This window comes from Lipotes vexillifer, unplaced genomic scaffold (assembly GCF_000442215.2).
Source record: "Lipotes vexillifer unplaced genomic scaffold, Lipotes_vexillifer_v1.1 scaffold1964, whole genome shotgun sequence".
Lineage (NCBI taxonomy): Eukaryota > Metazoa > Chordata > Mammalia > Artiodactyla > Lipotidae > Lipotes > Lipotes vexillifer.
In genome coordinates this window covers 97,447-114,365 of record NW_006772079.1, presented here as the reverse complement: position 1 = coordinate 114,365, position 16,919 = coordinate 97,447, and the positions used below count along the sequence as shown (strand labels likewise).

Here is a 16,919-nt window from a genome sequence, read left to right as displayed (position 1 = left end):
TCGTGCCCCGGTCCGGGAAGATCCCACATGCTGTGGAGTGGTTGGGCCCGTGAGCCATGGCCGCTGAGCCTGCGCTTCCGGAGCCTGTGCTCCCCAACGGGAGAGGCCACAACAGTTAGAGCCCCGCGTACCAAAAAAAAAAAAAAAAAAAAAAAATGAAGTAGAGATCACTATTTCTTTGCACTAACGGAATATGTATATGAATACAAAAACCAATTTTACACCAATTTTATATTTCCTGGGCTGTAAAGAGACTTAAAAATTGAAGCTCTGAAAGCCTAGAGTATGAGACTGTGACTAATGCATCCAGTCCCTCAGCAGGGATGGAACCAAGTTCTGAGGCAGAGAATAACCCAGCTGTACTGACTAAAACAACTGCCTCAGAATAACGGTTATATTCCTTACATTTCACATATGGCTGCTGCATGGAATTCATAGTTAAAATACAAAAGACATTTTTCAGCCATTCCGCAGTGTCAAAGTGAAAACTGTATATGACTCAGCCTCACAGCTTCACACACTTCTTGGGCTGTCTGAACTGCAAGAGGCAACTAATACCAAGCCCAGTGGAGACGGACAGCCCTGTGGCTCTGAGACTTTCCATAACAATCCTTGAGTTGATTAAAAGTGATGTTGACTAGCTTCAATCCTTCTTGGTTTTATGGATTATGGCTGGTAAGTGGAGCCTCCAGGACTAGAACCCTATGAGAATAGCACTGAGATTTTTACTGCACCATAAAATGCTTTAGAAAACAACACAGAATAATAGGTATAAAACGTAAACTACTGGGACTTCCCTGGTGGCTCAGTGGTTAAGAATCCGCCTGCCAATGCAGGGGACACGGGTTTGATCACTGGTCCGGGAAGATCCCACATGCCGTGGAGCAACTAAGCCCATGCACCACAACTACTGAGCCTGCGCTCTAGAGCCCGCAAGCCACAACTACTGAGCCCACACGCCACAACTACTGAAGCCCACGTGCCTAGAGCCCACGCTCCGCAACAAGAAGCCACCACAATGAGAAGCCCTCGCACCACAATGAAGAGTAGCCCCCGCTCTCCCCAACTAGAGAAAGCCCGCGCGCAGCAACAAAGACCCAATGCAGCCAAAAATAAATAAATTTTTAAATAACTAAATAAAATGTAAACTATTATTTAAACTTGACCATGTCTACAAAAATAAACTATGAACAATAGAATTATATACGCACTGAATTAAAATAAAGGTACTATGCAAAGATATACAGAAATAACCACCCCTCCACCCCAAAAAAGCTTCTGACAACTTGAAAGCATACAAATAAGAATTAAGTAAAATTTTACTTTTTTCAAAACTTCCCTTTTAAATTTCAAAGACTACATATAAAGATATAATGAAACATATCTCTCACTTAAGAAAACCCTAAGTCACCACACACAGCCCAGTACATCTAGAAACTTATCTTAATCTCAATAAATTGGAAAGAAGTTAGTCTTGCATGAGGGTGAAATCTACTTCATTTACAGCACTAAACAATAGCTGTGGATATGTGAGGCAATTCTTTTCTTACTCTGTATTACAACTCATTATAAAATGATCAGTGTTGGGCTTCCCTGGTGGCGCAGTGGTTGAGAGTCCGCCTGCCCTGCCGATGCAGGCGACGCGGGTTTGTGCCCCGGTCCGGGAGGATCCCACGTGCCGCGGAGCGGCTGGGCCTGTGAGCCATGGCCGCTGGGCCTGCGCGTCCAGAGCCTGTGCTCCGCAACGGGAGAGGCCACAGCAGTGAGAGGCCCACGTACCGCAAAAAAAAAAAAAAAAAAGGATCAGTGTTTTATTTAGTTTATCATATTTTAGCTTAAAATAAGAAAATAATTATGTATGTTTAAAATCAAGTTCTTCAGATGACAAATTTTCCATGAAAACTTATTCTGATGACTTTCAGAAGATGTTAAGAGATATAAAAGGTACAGTTGGAATAACTTCCTCTAAAAATAATGAAACCTGAAACTAGCATGAAGAGGTACTGGTCTAAGACTGTAATGAAGTCCCATGTTTGTACACACTGGTATCTTTACCTAGGACTTGGACAGAAAACTAAAACTAAAAGATTAATAATGGGAGAGGGAGGGAAGGAGAGACAGAGAGAGAAAGAGTGGTTGTAACAATTCATGTTATATGCTAATAGTACATACATCTATTGTCATGCTATAGCAAATTTTCTGAACTCATTTAACACTAGCCCAAATATCCACCATCCTTTTTGTGTTTTCCTTTTTCTCTTTCTGATCTTTATAAATTGGAGCTCCTTTTTAGAAATACAAATGTAAAATGCCACTTTAACAAATGTAGCCTCTAGCACCAAGCCACTCACACTTAGTCCTGTGATGTTAATAAATGAGAATTCCTTTTCCTAAATATTCAAATGAACAATTTTCTATCTTGATTTATAAAAAAAAAAAATTCAACCAATACTCTCTTAAGAAAGCAAAACAGTTTCCATTTATTAAAGGTTATATCTGATATCTATGCCACACAATACAGTATCATTATATGTAGTTGAACAGCAAACAAATACTGGTATTTCATGTCCAGAAGAAGTCAGATGCAAGACAAGGGGCAGGGAATGAACCTTAAATTTCTAGCCTAATCTCAAGCATTTAAACTATGATTTTTAAAAATTGTTTTCCAATTAACTTACAAGCCTTCTAATTAGGTAGGGATCTATACAGCATTTTCATAAGAACCACAGGAATTATAGAAGAACTTCAAGAATTAATGAGGATAAGAAATCCTTTCACAGTACATGAAAGAAACCTTTCCCATAGCAACATCAAAGGAAAAAGATGGCCTAAAATAATGGACTTTTTTCTATTGAGTTGATTATCTAGGCATAATGGGTTGACAAAGGATTGACCTCTGTCACTGGGCTTGTTAGAAAGGGCTTGGATAAAGAAAATGATATGTTAATGAAATCAGGTGAGTGATGGAGGAATCACCCTCATACATACATACACTTACGTTTTTGAGACAACATGTAACACACACACACACACACACACAAATTCTACCCTTCCTTAAATATATCAGATAAGCCTCTCACTTTTTCATTATTTCAGTTATAATACAGAGAAACAGGATTTTCCAAACCAATGGACAGGAAAAAAAATTGGGCTTTTAGAAATATTTCTGCTGAAACTTATTAGAATTCCCACCTCTACTAGAGAATTTGGTGAACAGGATAGTGAGGGAGGTTTATGAAGAGACTCTTGCCAACTCCACTTGTGTTCCAGGGATGTTAAAAACAGAATTTAAAAAAATGTACCTGAATGCTTGTCATTACTTAGGGAATCAGAAACGTTCAAGAGGGTCCAAAACTTAAGACCGTAATGTGGACTTTTGAGAGTGTCTTAAGTTAAATTAAGGAAGGTACTTAAAGAAGTGCTGATGCTATGGTAGCTAAAGAAGTTTTTTCATTTTAAAATGTCAATAATGTGACTAAAACACCTCAGTATTAAATATCTTATATGTCCTATTCAGGCTCAGTCTATTCTGAAAACTCTTTGTTTTTCAAAGCATAAAAATATGTCATATATGTAGGGGGAAAGGAATTCAAAATCACATCCAACAAATGAACGTGAGAAAAATAATTAACTCATAGAGCCAAGAAACAAATGTGAGGAAAAATCCAATACTAAACCAAAAAAACAAATCAAATTTTACAGGTCTGTCAGAAAACATTAATAAAGTTAAAATAACAAAGGAAAAGGATGACTGCAAACCTTACTTTTTATTTACTGCCTTGAACGTTCATAATATTATTCCACTTTTTACAAGAAAGCCTAGTTGGAATCTGTGCTTCAATCCTCAACTAATATTACTATAAAAACAATCTTTGACAAAAAATTGAATGCTTTCCCTCTAAGATCAGGAACAAGGCAAGGATGTCTGTTCTCACCATTTCTAATCAACTTTGTACTGTAGGTTTTAGCCAGTGCACTAAAGCAAGAAAAAGCAATAAAAGGTATCAATATCAAGATCAGAAAGTAAAAAGAAAACTGCCTCTTAGTAGATGACATAATCATTTATGTAGAAAATCCTATGAAATCTACAAAAAAGCTACTAGAATTACTAATTGAGTATAGTAAAGTTGTAGGATTTAAAGTCAACACACAAAATTTAATCGTCTTTTTATGTACTAGCAAAACAATCGTAAAATGAAATAAAAAATACTTTTAAAATAGCATCACAAATATAAAATATTTACAGATAAATTTACTTTTAAATGTGCAAGACCAACACACTGAAACAATGGAATACTGCTAAGAGACACTAAAGATCTAAATAAATGGAGAAATATGTGGCTTTGATGAATTGTAAGATTCAATACTGTTATGATGTCATTTCTCTTCAAATTGATCTCCAGATTCAATGTGATCCAAATCAAAATTCCAGCAGGTATTTTTACAGAAATTGACAAGATGATTCTAACATTCACGTGGAAATTAAAGGAACCCAGAGTAGTCTAAACAACTTTGAAAAAGAACAAAGTTGCAGGATTTACATTACCTGACTTCATGACTTATTCTAAAGCTACAAAAATCAAGACAGTGCGATATTGGTGGAGGGACAGATACATAGGTCAATGGAACAGAATAAAGAGCTCAGAAATAGATTCACACACATATGGTGAATTGATTTTCAACTAAGATGCAAAGGCACTTCAATGGTGGAAAGGATACCCTTTTTAACAAATGGTTTCGGAACAACTGGATATCCACGGGCCAAAAAAAGGTTGGGGTGTAGGGGGACAACATTCCTCTATGCCTTGAAACTTGCATCATATACAAAAATTAACTCCACTGGATAATAAAGTTAAATGTAAAACCTAGAACTATAAAGATTCTAGAAGAATACATAGGAGAATAATCTTTTAGCCTTTGGACTAGGCAAATATTTCTTAGATCAACACTAAAAGCAAGAACCATGAAAAAAAACTAATAAACTGAACTTCACCAACATTAAGAATTTTTGCTCTCTGAGGATCCTGTTAAGAGAAATCCCATATCTGATAAAGGGCTTACATCCAGGAGATAGATAAAGAATGCTCAAAACTCAATGGCAAGAAAACAAAAAACCCAATTAAAAAATGGCAAGTTTTGAACACACACTTCACTAGAGACGTACAGATGGCAAATAAGTACATGGGAAGATGCTCAACATTATTAGTCATTACAGAAACGCAAATTAAAACTCCAATGAAATACTATATACCTATAAGAATGATTAAACTTAAAAAGACTGACCATACCAAATGTTGATGATGATATGGAGGAACTGGCACTCACCCTGCTGGTGGGGAAATAGTTTGGTAGTTTCTTAAAAAGTTAAAACATACAACTGCCATTTAACTCAGCCATTTTGGTCTTAGGTATTTACCCAAGAGAAATGAAAATATATGTCCATACAGAGACTTGTACACAAATATTCACAGCAGCTTTATTTATAATAGTCAAAAAGCAGAAACAACCCAAATGTCTCTCAACGTGTGAAAAGATAAAGAAACTGTGCTAAAACCATATAATGAAATACTACTCAGCAATAAAAAACAATGAACTACTGAAGTGTAACAACATGGGTGAATCTCAAAATAATAACACTGAATGAAAGAAGCTAAAAGAGAGAGAGAAAGAAATACAGTATGATCCATTTATATAAAATTCTGGAAAGTGCAAATTAATCTATAATGATTAGATCAGTGGTCACCTGGGGACTGAAAAAGAAAAAGGAAGGGCAGGACGGGGGAGTTCAAAGGGGCACAAGGAAACTTTTAGGGGTGATGGATATGTTCATTACCTTGATTGTGGTGATGGTTTCACAAGGGTATGTCAAATTGTACAGTTTAAATATGTATATTTTACTGTATGCCTATTATACCTCAATAAAGCTGTCAAAAAATTCTATTGGTAAAAAGGGTAATGTGGCTCTAAATTGTACTCTTCTTAACTAATCACTGAAGTGCAATGGTCAAAATTAACGCTACTAAGGGCAAGATTATTAAACTAATTGATTCACTGAAAAACTGAATTACTTTTTCATCAGAGATATGCAAAAAAAATGAAATTAATAATTCACATTCCCAAATTTTTGTGATAGTTATTTGCAGGGTTTTGGTGGGTTCTGGACGAGTGAACTGTATCTAGGGAAAATATACTAGAAAATGAACAACCATACCTTGATTTGTGCAAAGGGTCTTTCATAACCTCCAACATAGAGAAGGCCAACATTCTGAGGAAGTAACCTACAAAGGAAAAAAAAGCATTATTTATAAAATACTCTTCCTTAAATATGAGGTTGTATAATTACCAAAATTTGTATAATAGATCCTGACTATGAAAAAATTAATACCTATGCAATTATTCTTGTCTTTTTGCATGATGGAATAGTAACCAGCAAAGGAATAATTCTTATACTTCAGAAAATGATGGGTAAATATTGAGAATGGCAACTTAAATGTAAAACAGTCTAACATACTAGTAATTCTAGCAAAATTACTACACAGGTGAGAATTAAAAGAAGCAATGCATATATTTAAAAATCTATAAAAGTTCAATTCAAGAAACACTCACTGTGTGTCTATACTATGCACTATGGAGATAATACAAACCTAAACAGTTCAGTCCCAAAATTTAACAGGAGAACCAGATACACAATTAACCTTAACAAAAGGTGGCCTCTGATAAATGCTATTCTAGAGGTATTTGCCATTGCAAAGTAGTGGGGTGAGAGATACCTTCTATGGAGGGAGCTGGAGAAGCCTGAAGAGGAATTTAGGCTTAACTTTTAAAGGGTTGGTAAGGCAAAGGGAGAAATTTTAAACTACATCCTGAGAATGCAGAAGATTTGAAACCAAAAGTAAAGAAGTCTGGCTGAAGTAAGGGATAAGTTAGTCAGAGATGAAAACCCGAAGAAGGTTTGGAATGGGCCATGAAGAACGTCAAATGTCTTATCTTTATTTCATAAGTAATATTTATTTTTTTGTACAGACAATAAATGCACATGAAAATAAAAATCAAACCATCTAGAGGGTGGAGGCAAAATGGTTACCTTCCCTGCATCATTCCTTCCTTCCTATTTAAAGAGGGCTATCATTCTTGACTACATTGAAACACTGTGAATAAGGAAATACCATCATTAGAACTATGCTTGTGGAGCATGTAGTCCTGCTGGGTATGAGAAGGTCATAATTAAATTAATTACTCTACGGTATCTTGTAATCACTGTCACCGGGTGACAGTGTGAGATGGTTGTATGATTACTGAAGGGGAGAATACACCAACCCAAAATACACCACTTTGACGTGTGGATTATTTTAAGCTGAAGGCAATCAAGACCCAGGAGACTCAGGAAAACTTTTTACCTCTCTCGTAACTGCCTAAAAGAACTTAGATAGGGGGCCTGGCCCAGAAAGAGAGCTATTACCACAGATAATGCTTTTATCTGAAAGATCAATCTGCATGGCAGGGCAAACTTCTAAATACAAAACATCTGTTCTTCTCATCATCCTGTGAGTTACCCTCCTCCCCTTTGAAGACCCAGGCCCTTATCCCATTCCTTAGCACAGGATGGCACATAAGCCTCAACTGCTCAACCTACCCTTGAGTCTTGTATCTTTGGGGATCCCATACATACTAACTTAAATATGTTTTTCTCCTGTTAATCTGTCCTATGTCAATTTAATTATTAGACCAAAGAACCTAGAAGAAAAGAAGGGGAAATTTTTCTACCCCTACTTAACCTTCCACTGACTTGGTCTAGTAAGACTAATAAAGTTCACTGCTAAAGCACCTTAGATTTTATGAAATAAGGTAGATAAATATTCCATCTCCTAGGAACACCTCTGTTCCCTACATTCTTTAAAGGCCTATAAAGTACTGAAGGCCACTAAAGGAAAGCTAATAGCTGACAAACACAATAATAAATTAAACCAATTTAGCAAAAAGCTACAGTACTTAAGTTTGGCATGTGAGTGATACTTACAGTTATGCCTTTTAGCATGTTGTTGAAGGTTACAAACATGACTAAAGGGATATTTGTTCACTGGATGCAAGTAGAAAGCATAAGAAATGTCCCCAAATCTCAACTAGGAAATTGAGAATTTCTTCACCATCATTTGACAAATAAGAAATTAATCAAAGCAACAAAACTTTAAATCTCTCACAAATTGCTAGTATCACAAATTTAATGTTAGTTTTATATAGCAGTGGTAATTTATTTCCTATATAACAAATGATGACAAAAAGCTTCATAAACCTCTTTTAGAAGTAAGAATAGTCACTGTTCATACAAATACATGATAGAAAAGGAAGAGAATAAAAGCTGGCTGACATTTAAAAACCAATATGCCTCTAATTACTAGGCATATGCATTTTAGGAAGCTTGCCAATATACTATTCAGTGTGTCCTCCCCTTCCTCCAACTTGCCTATATAATAACTACCTTCTAAACAAGAAATATCTTAAATATGGTAGTTACACAGCATATATATGTTTCGCTTTTTAAATACTGTTCTTTCTCATTCATGTCCGTATTATTCCTTACATAAATTACATTACCACCTTCGTTTGAGTGGGTTTTAATAGGTATCATAATTTAAGCGTTTGCTATGTGTAAAATAATAAATACTTTGAGAACATAAATTCCAACTTCTAAGATGGAACATTTCCTAAAATGCTTTTACCTTTCAAAAAATTATGCCAAATTGTATACATAATTATTGTCAAACAATAGGCACCATTTTATTATGACAGGGTATTTGTATATAATATAGCATTCACACATTTTAAATCCCCAGGGTACAGGCATTAATTCAGCATTTACAGATGCATTATAAATATATGTTAAAATAAAAAGCATATGTTAAAATAAAAACCACAACGCATTTAGTACCAGATAATTGTTTTGTCCTTCTATTAGGTGAACATTAATATAACCTTTATACAAATGCTAATAACTTCCAAAAAATTTGCTTGTAACTAAATGCTTCTATAGTGTGGTTACCAAAGAAATTTTTAGAGTAAGAAGGCATTGCTGAGAAAAAGCTAAGAGAATTCAGCACCACTAAACCAGCGTTACAACAAATGCTAAAGGAACTTCTCTAGGCAGGAAACACAAGAGAAGGAAAAGACCTATAAAAACAAATCCAAAACGATTAAGTAAATGGTAATAGGAACATACATATCGATAACTACCTTAAATGTAAATGGATTAAATACTCCAACCAAAAGGCATAGACTGGCTGAATGGATACAAAAACAAGACCCGTATATAAGCTGTCTACAAGAGACCCACGTCAGACGTAGGGACACATACAGACTGAAGGTGAGGGGATGGAAAAAGATATTCCATGCAAATGGAAACCAAAAGAAAGCTAGAGTAGCAATTCTCATATCAGACAAAATAGACTTTAAAACAAAGACTTTACAAGGGACAAAGAAGGACACTACATAATGATCAAGGGATCAATCCAAGAAGAAGATATAAGGATTGTAAATATTTATGCACCAAACATAGGAGCACCTCAATACATAAGGCAAATGCTAACAGCCATAAAAGAGGAGATCCACAGTAACACAATCATAGTAGGGGACTTTAACACCCCACTTTCACCAATGGACAGATCATCCAAAATGAAATAAATAAGGAAACACAAGCTTTAAATGATACATTAAACAAGATGGACTTAATTGATATTTATAGGACATTCCATCCAAAAACAACAGAATACACATTTTTCTCAAGTGCTCGTGGAACATTTTCCAGGATAGATCATATCTTGGGTTACAAATCTAGCCTTGGTAAATTTAAGAAAATAGAAATCGTATCAAGTATCTTTTCGACCACAACACTATGAGACTAGATATCAATTACAGGAAAAGATCTGTAAAAAATACAAACACATGGAGGCTAAACAATTCACTACTTAATGACGAAGTGATCACTGAAGAAATCAAACAGGAAATTTAAAAATAGCTATAAACAAATGACAATGGAGACACGACGACCCAAAATGTATGGGATGCAGCAAAAGCAGTTCTAAGACAGAAGTTTATAGCAGTACAATCCTACCTCAAGAAACAAGAAACATCTCAAATAAACAACCTAACCTTACACTTAAAGGTATTGGAGAAACAAGAACAAAAAACCCCAAAGTTAGCAGAAGGAAAGAAATCATAAAGATCAGATCAGAAATAAATGAAGAAAAAAATAGCAAAGATGAATAATAAAACTAAAAGCTGGTTCTTTGAGCAGATAAACAAAATTTATAAACCATTAGCCAGACTCATCAAGAAAAAAAGGGAGAAGACTCAAATCAATAGAATTAGGAAAGAAAAAGGAGAAGAAACAACTGACACTGCAGAAATACAAAGGATCACGAGAGACTACTACAAGCAACCACATGCCAATACAATGCACAGCCTGGAAGAAAATGGACAAATTCTTGGGAAAGCACAACCTTCCAAGACTGAACCAGGAAGAGACAGAAAATATAAACAGACCAGTCATAAGCCCAGAAATTGAGGCTGTGATAAAAAAATCTTCCAACAAACAAAAGCCCAGGACCAGATGGATTCACAGGTGAATTCTATCAAACATTTAGAAGAGCTAACATCCATCCTTCTCAAACTCTTCCAAAAAATTGCAGAGGAAGGAACACGCCCAAACTCATTCTACGAGGCCACCATCACCCTGATACCAAAACCAGACAAAGATGTCACAAAGAAAGAAAACTACAGGCCAATATCACTGATGAACATAGATACAAAAATCCTCAACAAAATACTAGCAAACAGAATCCAACAGCACATTAAAAGGATCATACACCATGATCAAGTGGGGTTTATCCCAGGAATGCAAAGATTCTTCAATATATGCCAATCAATCAATGTGATAAACCATATTAACAAATTGAAGGAGAAAAACCATATGATCATCTCAATGGATACAGAAAAAGCTTTTGACAAATTCAACACCATTTACAATAAAAACCCTCCAGAAAGTGGGCATAGAGGGAACTTACCTTAACATAATAAAGGCCATATATGACAAACCCACAGCCAACATCATTCTCAATGGTGAAATACTGAAAGATCAGGAACAAGACAAGGATGTCCACTCTCATCACTATTATTCAACATAGTTTTGGAAGTCCTAGCCACAGCAATCAGAGAAGAAAAAGAAATAAAAAGAATCCAAATAGGAAAAGAAGAAGTAAAGCTGTCACTGTTTGCAGATGACATGATACTATACATAGAGAATCCTAAAGATGCTACCAGAAAACTACTAGAGCTAATCAATGAATTTGGTAAAAAAGTAGCAGAATACAAAATTAATGCACAGAAATCTCTTGCATTCCTATACACTAATGATGAAAAACCTAAAAGAGAAATTAAGGAAACACTCCCATTTACCACTACAACAAAAAGAATAAAACACCTAGGAATAAACCTACCTAAGGAGACAAAAGACCTATATGCAGAAAACTATAAGAAACTGATGAAAGAAATTTAAGATGATACAAACTGATGGAGAGATATACCATGTTCTTGGACTGGAAGAATCAACACTGTGAAAATAACTATACTACCCAAAGCAATCTACAGATTCAATGCAATCCCTATCAAACTACCAATGGCATTTTTCACAGAACTAGGACAAAAAATTTCACAATTTGTATGGAAACACAGAAGACCCCGATTAGCCAAAGCAATCTTGAGAAAGAAAAACGGAGCTGGAGGAATCAAGCTCCCGGACTTCAGACTATACTACAAAGCTGCAGTATGGTACTGGCACAAAAACAAAAATATAGATCAATGCAACAGGATACGAAGCCCAGAGATAAACTCACGCACATATGGTCACCTGATTTTTGATAAAGGAGGCAAGAATATACAATGGAGAAAAGACAGCCTCTTCCGTAAGTGGTGCTGGGAAAACTGGACAGCTACGTGTAAAAGAACGAAATTAGAACACTCCCTAACACCATACACAAAATTAAACTCAAAATGGATTAAAGACCTAAATGTAAGGCCAGACGCTATAAAACTCTTAGAGGAAAACACAGGCAGAATACTCTATGTCATAAATCACAGCAAGATCCTTTTTGACCCACCTCCTAGAGAAATGGAAATAAAAACAAAAATAAACAAATGGAACCTAACGAAACTTAAAAGCTTTTGCACAGCAAAGGAAACCATGAACAAGACAAAAAGACAACCCTCAGAATGGGAGAAAATATTTGCAAATTAAGCAACTGACAAAGGATTAATCTCCAAAATTTACACGCAGCCCAAGCAGCTCAACAACCCAATCCAAAAATGGGCAGAAGACCTAAACAGACATTTCTCCAAAGAAGATATACAGATTGCCAACAAACACATGAAAGAATGCTCAACATCACTCATCATTAGAGAAATGCAAATCAAAACTAAACTACAATGAGGTATCACCTCATACCAGTCAGAATGGCCATCATCAAAAAATCTACAAAGAATAAATGTTGGAGAAGGTGTGGAGAAAAGGGAACCCTCTTGCACTGTTAGTGGGAATGTAAATTGATACAACCACTATGGAGAACAGTATGGTGGTTCCTTAAAAATCTAAAAATAGAACTACCATTCGACCCAGCAATCCCACTACTGGGCATATACCCTGAGAAGACCATAATTCAAAAAGAGCCATGTACCACAATGTTCATTGCAGCACTATTTACAATTGCCAGGACATGCAAGCAACCTAACTGTCCACCAACAGATGAATGGATAAAGAAGAAGTGGCCCATATATACAATGGAATATTACTCAGCCATAAAAAGAAATGAAATTGAGTTATCTGTAGTGAGGTGGATGGACCTAGAGTCTGTCATACAGAGTGAAGTAAGTCAGAAAGAGAAAAACAAATACTGTATGCTAATATATATATATGGAATCTAAAAAAAAAAAAGGTTGTGAAGAACCTAGGGGCAGGACAGGAATAAAGACTCAGACATAGAGAACGGACTTGAGGACATCGGGAGGAGGACGGGTAAGCTGCGACGAAGTGAGAGGGTGGCATGGACTTATATACACTACCAAATGTAAAACAGATAGCTAGTGGGAAGCAGCCGCATAGCACAGGGAGATCAGCTCGGTGCTTTGTGACCACCTAGAGGGGTGGGATAGGGAGGGTGGGATGGAGACGGAAGAGGGAGCAGATATGGGGATATATGTATACCTATGGTTGATTCACTTTATTATACAGCAGAAGCTAACACAACATTGTAAAGCAATTATACTCCAATAAAGGTGTTAGAAAAAAAAATGGCGGCGTTGCTGGAAAAGAAAAAAAGAAAGGAAATCTATCAGAGCTTTCAAAAAAAGTAAAGATAGGCAAGTCTAATGTTCATTTTGCTTCAATTTCCCAAATACAAATATTAACAAATATCTATTCTGGAAAGAAAGCTGAAAAATTATTTCCAGAAAATTTTCTCACATAAAGGAAAATTAAAACTTGGCAGGTAATAGAAAGAAAACTATTTAAAAGAACCTCATTCACCATCACTCACTGACGATATATCAGGCTTACAAAAAATTGCTTTAAAAGGAAATTGAGTCTATAGTTATTTCAAATTAAAAGTTAAAAAAAAGGCAAAGGGGATCTTTCTAAAAATAAGCTACATAACTCAAAATTAACTCTTCTGTCTACAAGCCATAATTACATTACCCACTAACTGATACACTTTTCAACTGGAAAAATACTTTGAAAAAACTTTCAGTGTCATGAATACTGACTGACAAGTAAAATCCCACTTCGAAGCCAATGAGCAAGTTCTCCAAAGAGCAGACTACATCCAATATATTTCATACTAGAAAAAAAGAGAAAGTAAATGCACCTAATATGGGATCACTAGGGCCCTTCTGAATTTGAGAAAATGCACATTATTGAGAAGGCCTACATCATTCTTTGAGACTTCTAGTAGAATGCAGGTAAAAGCAACATATGCCATTAGCCCCAGATGAAACTTGAATTAGCAAATGAGTGAGTTTATTATTATCCTTACAGACTTTTTATAGCCTACACTTTTCTCTTCTGGTTTGCTTTCTAAACCCTGGTATAGGAGTAACAAAATGCTCTAGACTTTCATGAAAAAAATGAAAAACCACCACCAACAACAACAATCAGATGGTTAAATAAAGAATCTGTGTGCCGGTAGAAATAAATACATTCCTAGCTCTGACAACTGAGAGTGTCTGTAATGACACCCAGCAGCAACAACCGTGTGGAGGACCTAGATCCATGTTTCCAACCATCAATCTTCACCAATTAAAAAACAAAAACAGGGCTTCCCTGGTGGCGCAGCGGTTGAGAGTCCGCCTGCCGATGCAGGGGACGCGGGTTCGTGCCCCGGTCCGGGAAGATCCCACATGCCGCGGAGCGGCTGGGCCTGTGAGCCATGGCTGCTGAGCCTGCGCGTCCGGAGCCTGTGCTCTGCAACGGGAGAGGCCACAGCAGTGAGAGGCCCGCGTACCGCAAAAAAAAAAAAAAAAAAACCGAAAAAACAAAAACACCTGGGGTCTTTGGAGAAAGGGCTGATTTCTGGACTGAGGGGGGAAAAGTATAAGAAGAGCCTGGAACATCTTGTGGTACTGGGAAGTAAGGAGATATGGAAAAGTGATGAGAGCATGTCAAAAAGACACAGATGTTGAACTGAAGGCGTTCCCAAGGACCGAAGCCAAAACAGCAAAATAAAATCATAGTGCTGGATTATAACCCATGGAGTAAAATATTCCTAAATCCTTAATAATATAAATAAGTATATGAGGAAGAGGGGACAGTGGTTCTTTCCATTTCAATCTCTATTAATGCACTGAAAAAGAATGAAGGAGAAATAGTCAATATGGCGGCGGCGGCGGCAGTGGCACCCGGGGCCTTGGGTATCTTGCAGGCCGGTCGCGCTCGCTTGGTGGCCGCTTACTGTGCGCGGCTCGGCCCTGGGTGGAGGCTGTCCGGCTCCTGGACGGTCCCGCAGGTCGACCCAGCGACCTGGGCTCGGGGCTGGACACCCGCGGCCAGGGGTGCAGCCTGGCGGAGGGGCTACAGCTCTGAGGTGAAGACGGAGGATGAGCTGCGGGTGAGGTATCTGGAGGAGAAGAACCAAGGAATTGTGGTGCTTGGAATAAACAGAGCTTATGCCGAAAATTCATTGAGTACAAATCTTATAAAAATGCTTTCAAAAGCTGTGGATGCTTTAAAATCTGATAAGAAAGTACGGACCATAATAGTCGGAAGTGAAGTCCCAGGGATATTCTGTGCTGGTGCTGACCTTAAGGAAAGAGTCAAAATGAATTTCAGTGAAGTTGGTCCTTTTGCCTCCAAAATAAGAGCAGTGATTAATGAAATCGCTAATCTTCCAGTGCCAACCATTGCAGCAATAGATGGACTCACTTTAGGTGGTGGACTTGAACTGGCTTTAGCATGTGATAGAGTAGCAGCTTCTTCTGCAAAAATGGGCCTGGTTGAAACAAAGTTGGCAATTATTCCTGGTGGAGGGGGTACGCAGCAACTGCCATGTGCCATTGGGATGTCCCTGGCCAAAGAGCTCATCTTCTCTGCACGTGTGCTCGATGGCCAAGCAGCCAAAGCAGTGGGCTTGATCAGCCATGTTCTGGAACAGAACCAGGAGGGGGATGCTGCCTATAGAAAGGCCTTGGACCTAGCAAGAGAGTTTTTACCTCAGGGACCTGTTGCAATGAGAGTGGCAAAATTAGCAATTAATCAAGGGATGGAGGTTGATTTAGTAACAGGATTAGCCATAGAAGAAGCTTGTTATGCTCAGACTATTCCAACGAAAGACAGACTTGAAGGTCTTCTTGCTTTTAAAGAGAAAAGGACCCCTCATTATAAAGGAGAGTAGAAGAAAGAGAAATCTTTAAAACGCCAGTGTAATAAATATACTTCTGGAAGTATCTTTCAGATTCACATATGCCTCAGCATCTGGAATCCCAGCAACCAAAGTGAAGAGCGACTTATCCATATACTGAATTAAGTATCTGGAGTGGACCCCTATGTGTACTTGTTCAAACGTGTATCGTCATTTTCATTCAGATTTATAAAGCTAATAGTGTATACTGTCAAAAACACCAATTCAAAATTAGGTATACATTTTTAAATACCTCCTGCCTATGAGGCTTTCTGTTCTTAAATTTTTTAATGTGAATAATTTATATATTGCACACACTAGGAAAAAATATTGATTGTATGTTTCCTGTGCTACAGTATGAAAATAAAATTATTTCCATGTACCAAAAAAAAAAGAATGTAGGAAATTGAAATTCACCATATTTGAAATATTTGCCGAATTGAAATTGAAAAACACCACAGTAACGATTGTTGCAGGCAAAAACCACTGAAAAATACTAAAACTACAAGAGGAAGGTAGGATGAGAAACTTGACATCTGCCTAGTCTCAAAATTTCAACCCAGAAAACACTTACTAATCATAAACATAGCAACTTTAAAATCCAGCAGACTCACTTAACCAAATAATCAAAATTACCAACATGAGCTCCCACCCCCGACATAATGCACCTAGAAGAGCACACTGTCGATTTCGTGGTGTGCCTTCCTAAAAATACACCCCCCCAGAAGATCACACTAAGGGATGTTCTATATAATAACTAACTAGTAGTCTTCAAAAAGTGTCAAGATCGGGCTTCCCTGGTGGCGCAGTGGTTGAGAGTCCGTCTGCCGATGCAGGGGACACGGGTTCGTGCCCCGGTCCGGGAGGATCCCACATACCGCGGAGCGGCTGGGCCCGTGAGCCATGGCCGCTGAGCCTGCGCGTCCAGAGCCTGTGCTCTGCAACGGGAGAGGCCACAACAGTGAGAGGCCGGCGTACCGCAAA

General features: G+C 37.3%; 1 protein-coding gene and 1 pseudogene across 1 annotated transcript in view; one reads left to right on the top strand and one right to left on the bottom strand.

The window, feature by feature from the left end:
* LOC103074545 (mRNA-capping enzyme-like) overlaps positions 1 to 16,919 on the bottom strand; it is a 145,240-nt gene that overhangs the window by 44,489 nt on the left and 83,832 nt on the right. The window contains exon 7 of the mRNA XM_007447294.1: positions 6,212 to 6,278. Coding sequence (XP_007447356.1) covers positions 6,212 to 6,278 — 67 coding nt within the window. The remainder of the gene's footprint in view (positions 1 to 6,211; positions 6,279 to 16,919) is intronic.
* On the top strand, positions 14,913 to 15,929 carry LOC103074267 (methylglutaconyl-CoA hydratase, mitochondrial pseudogene; annotated as a pseudogene).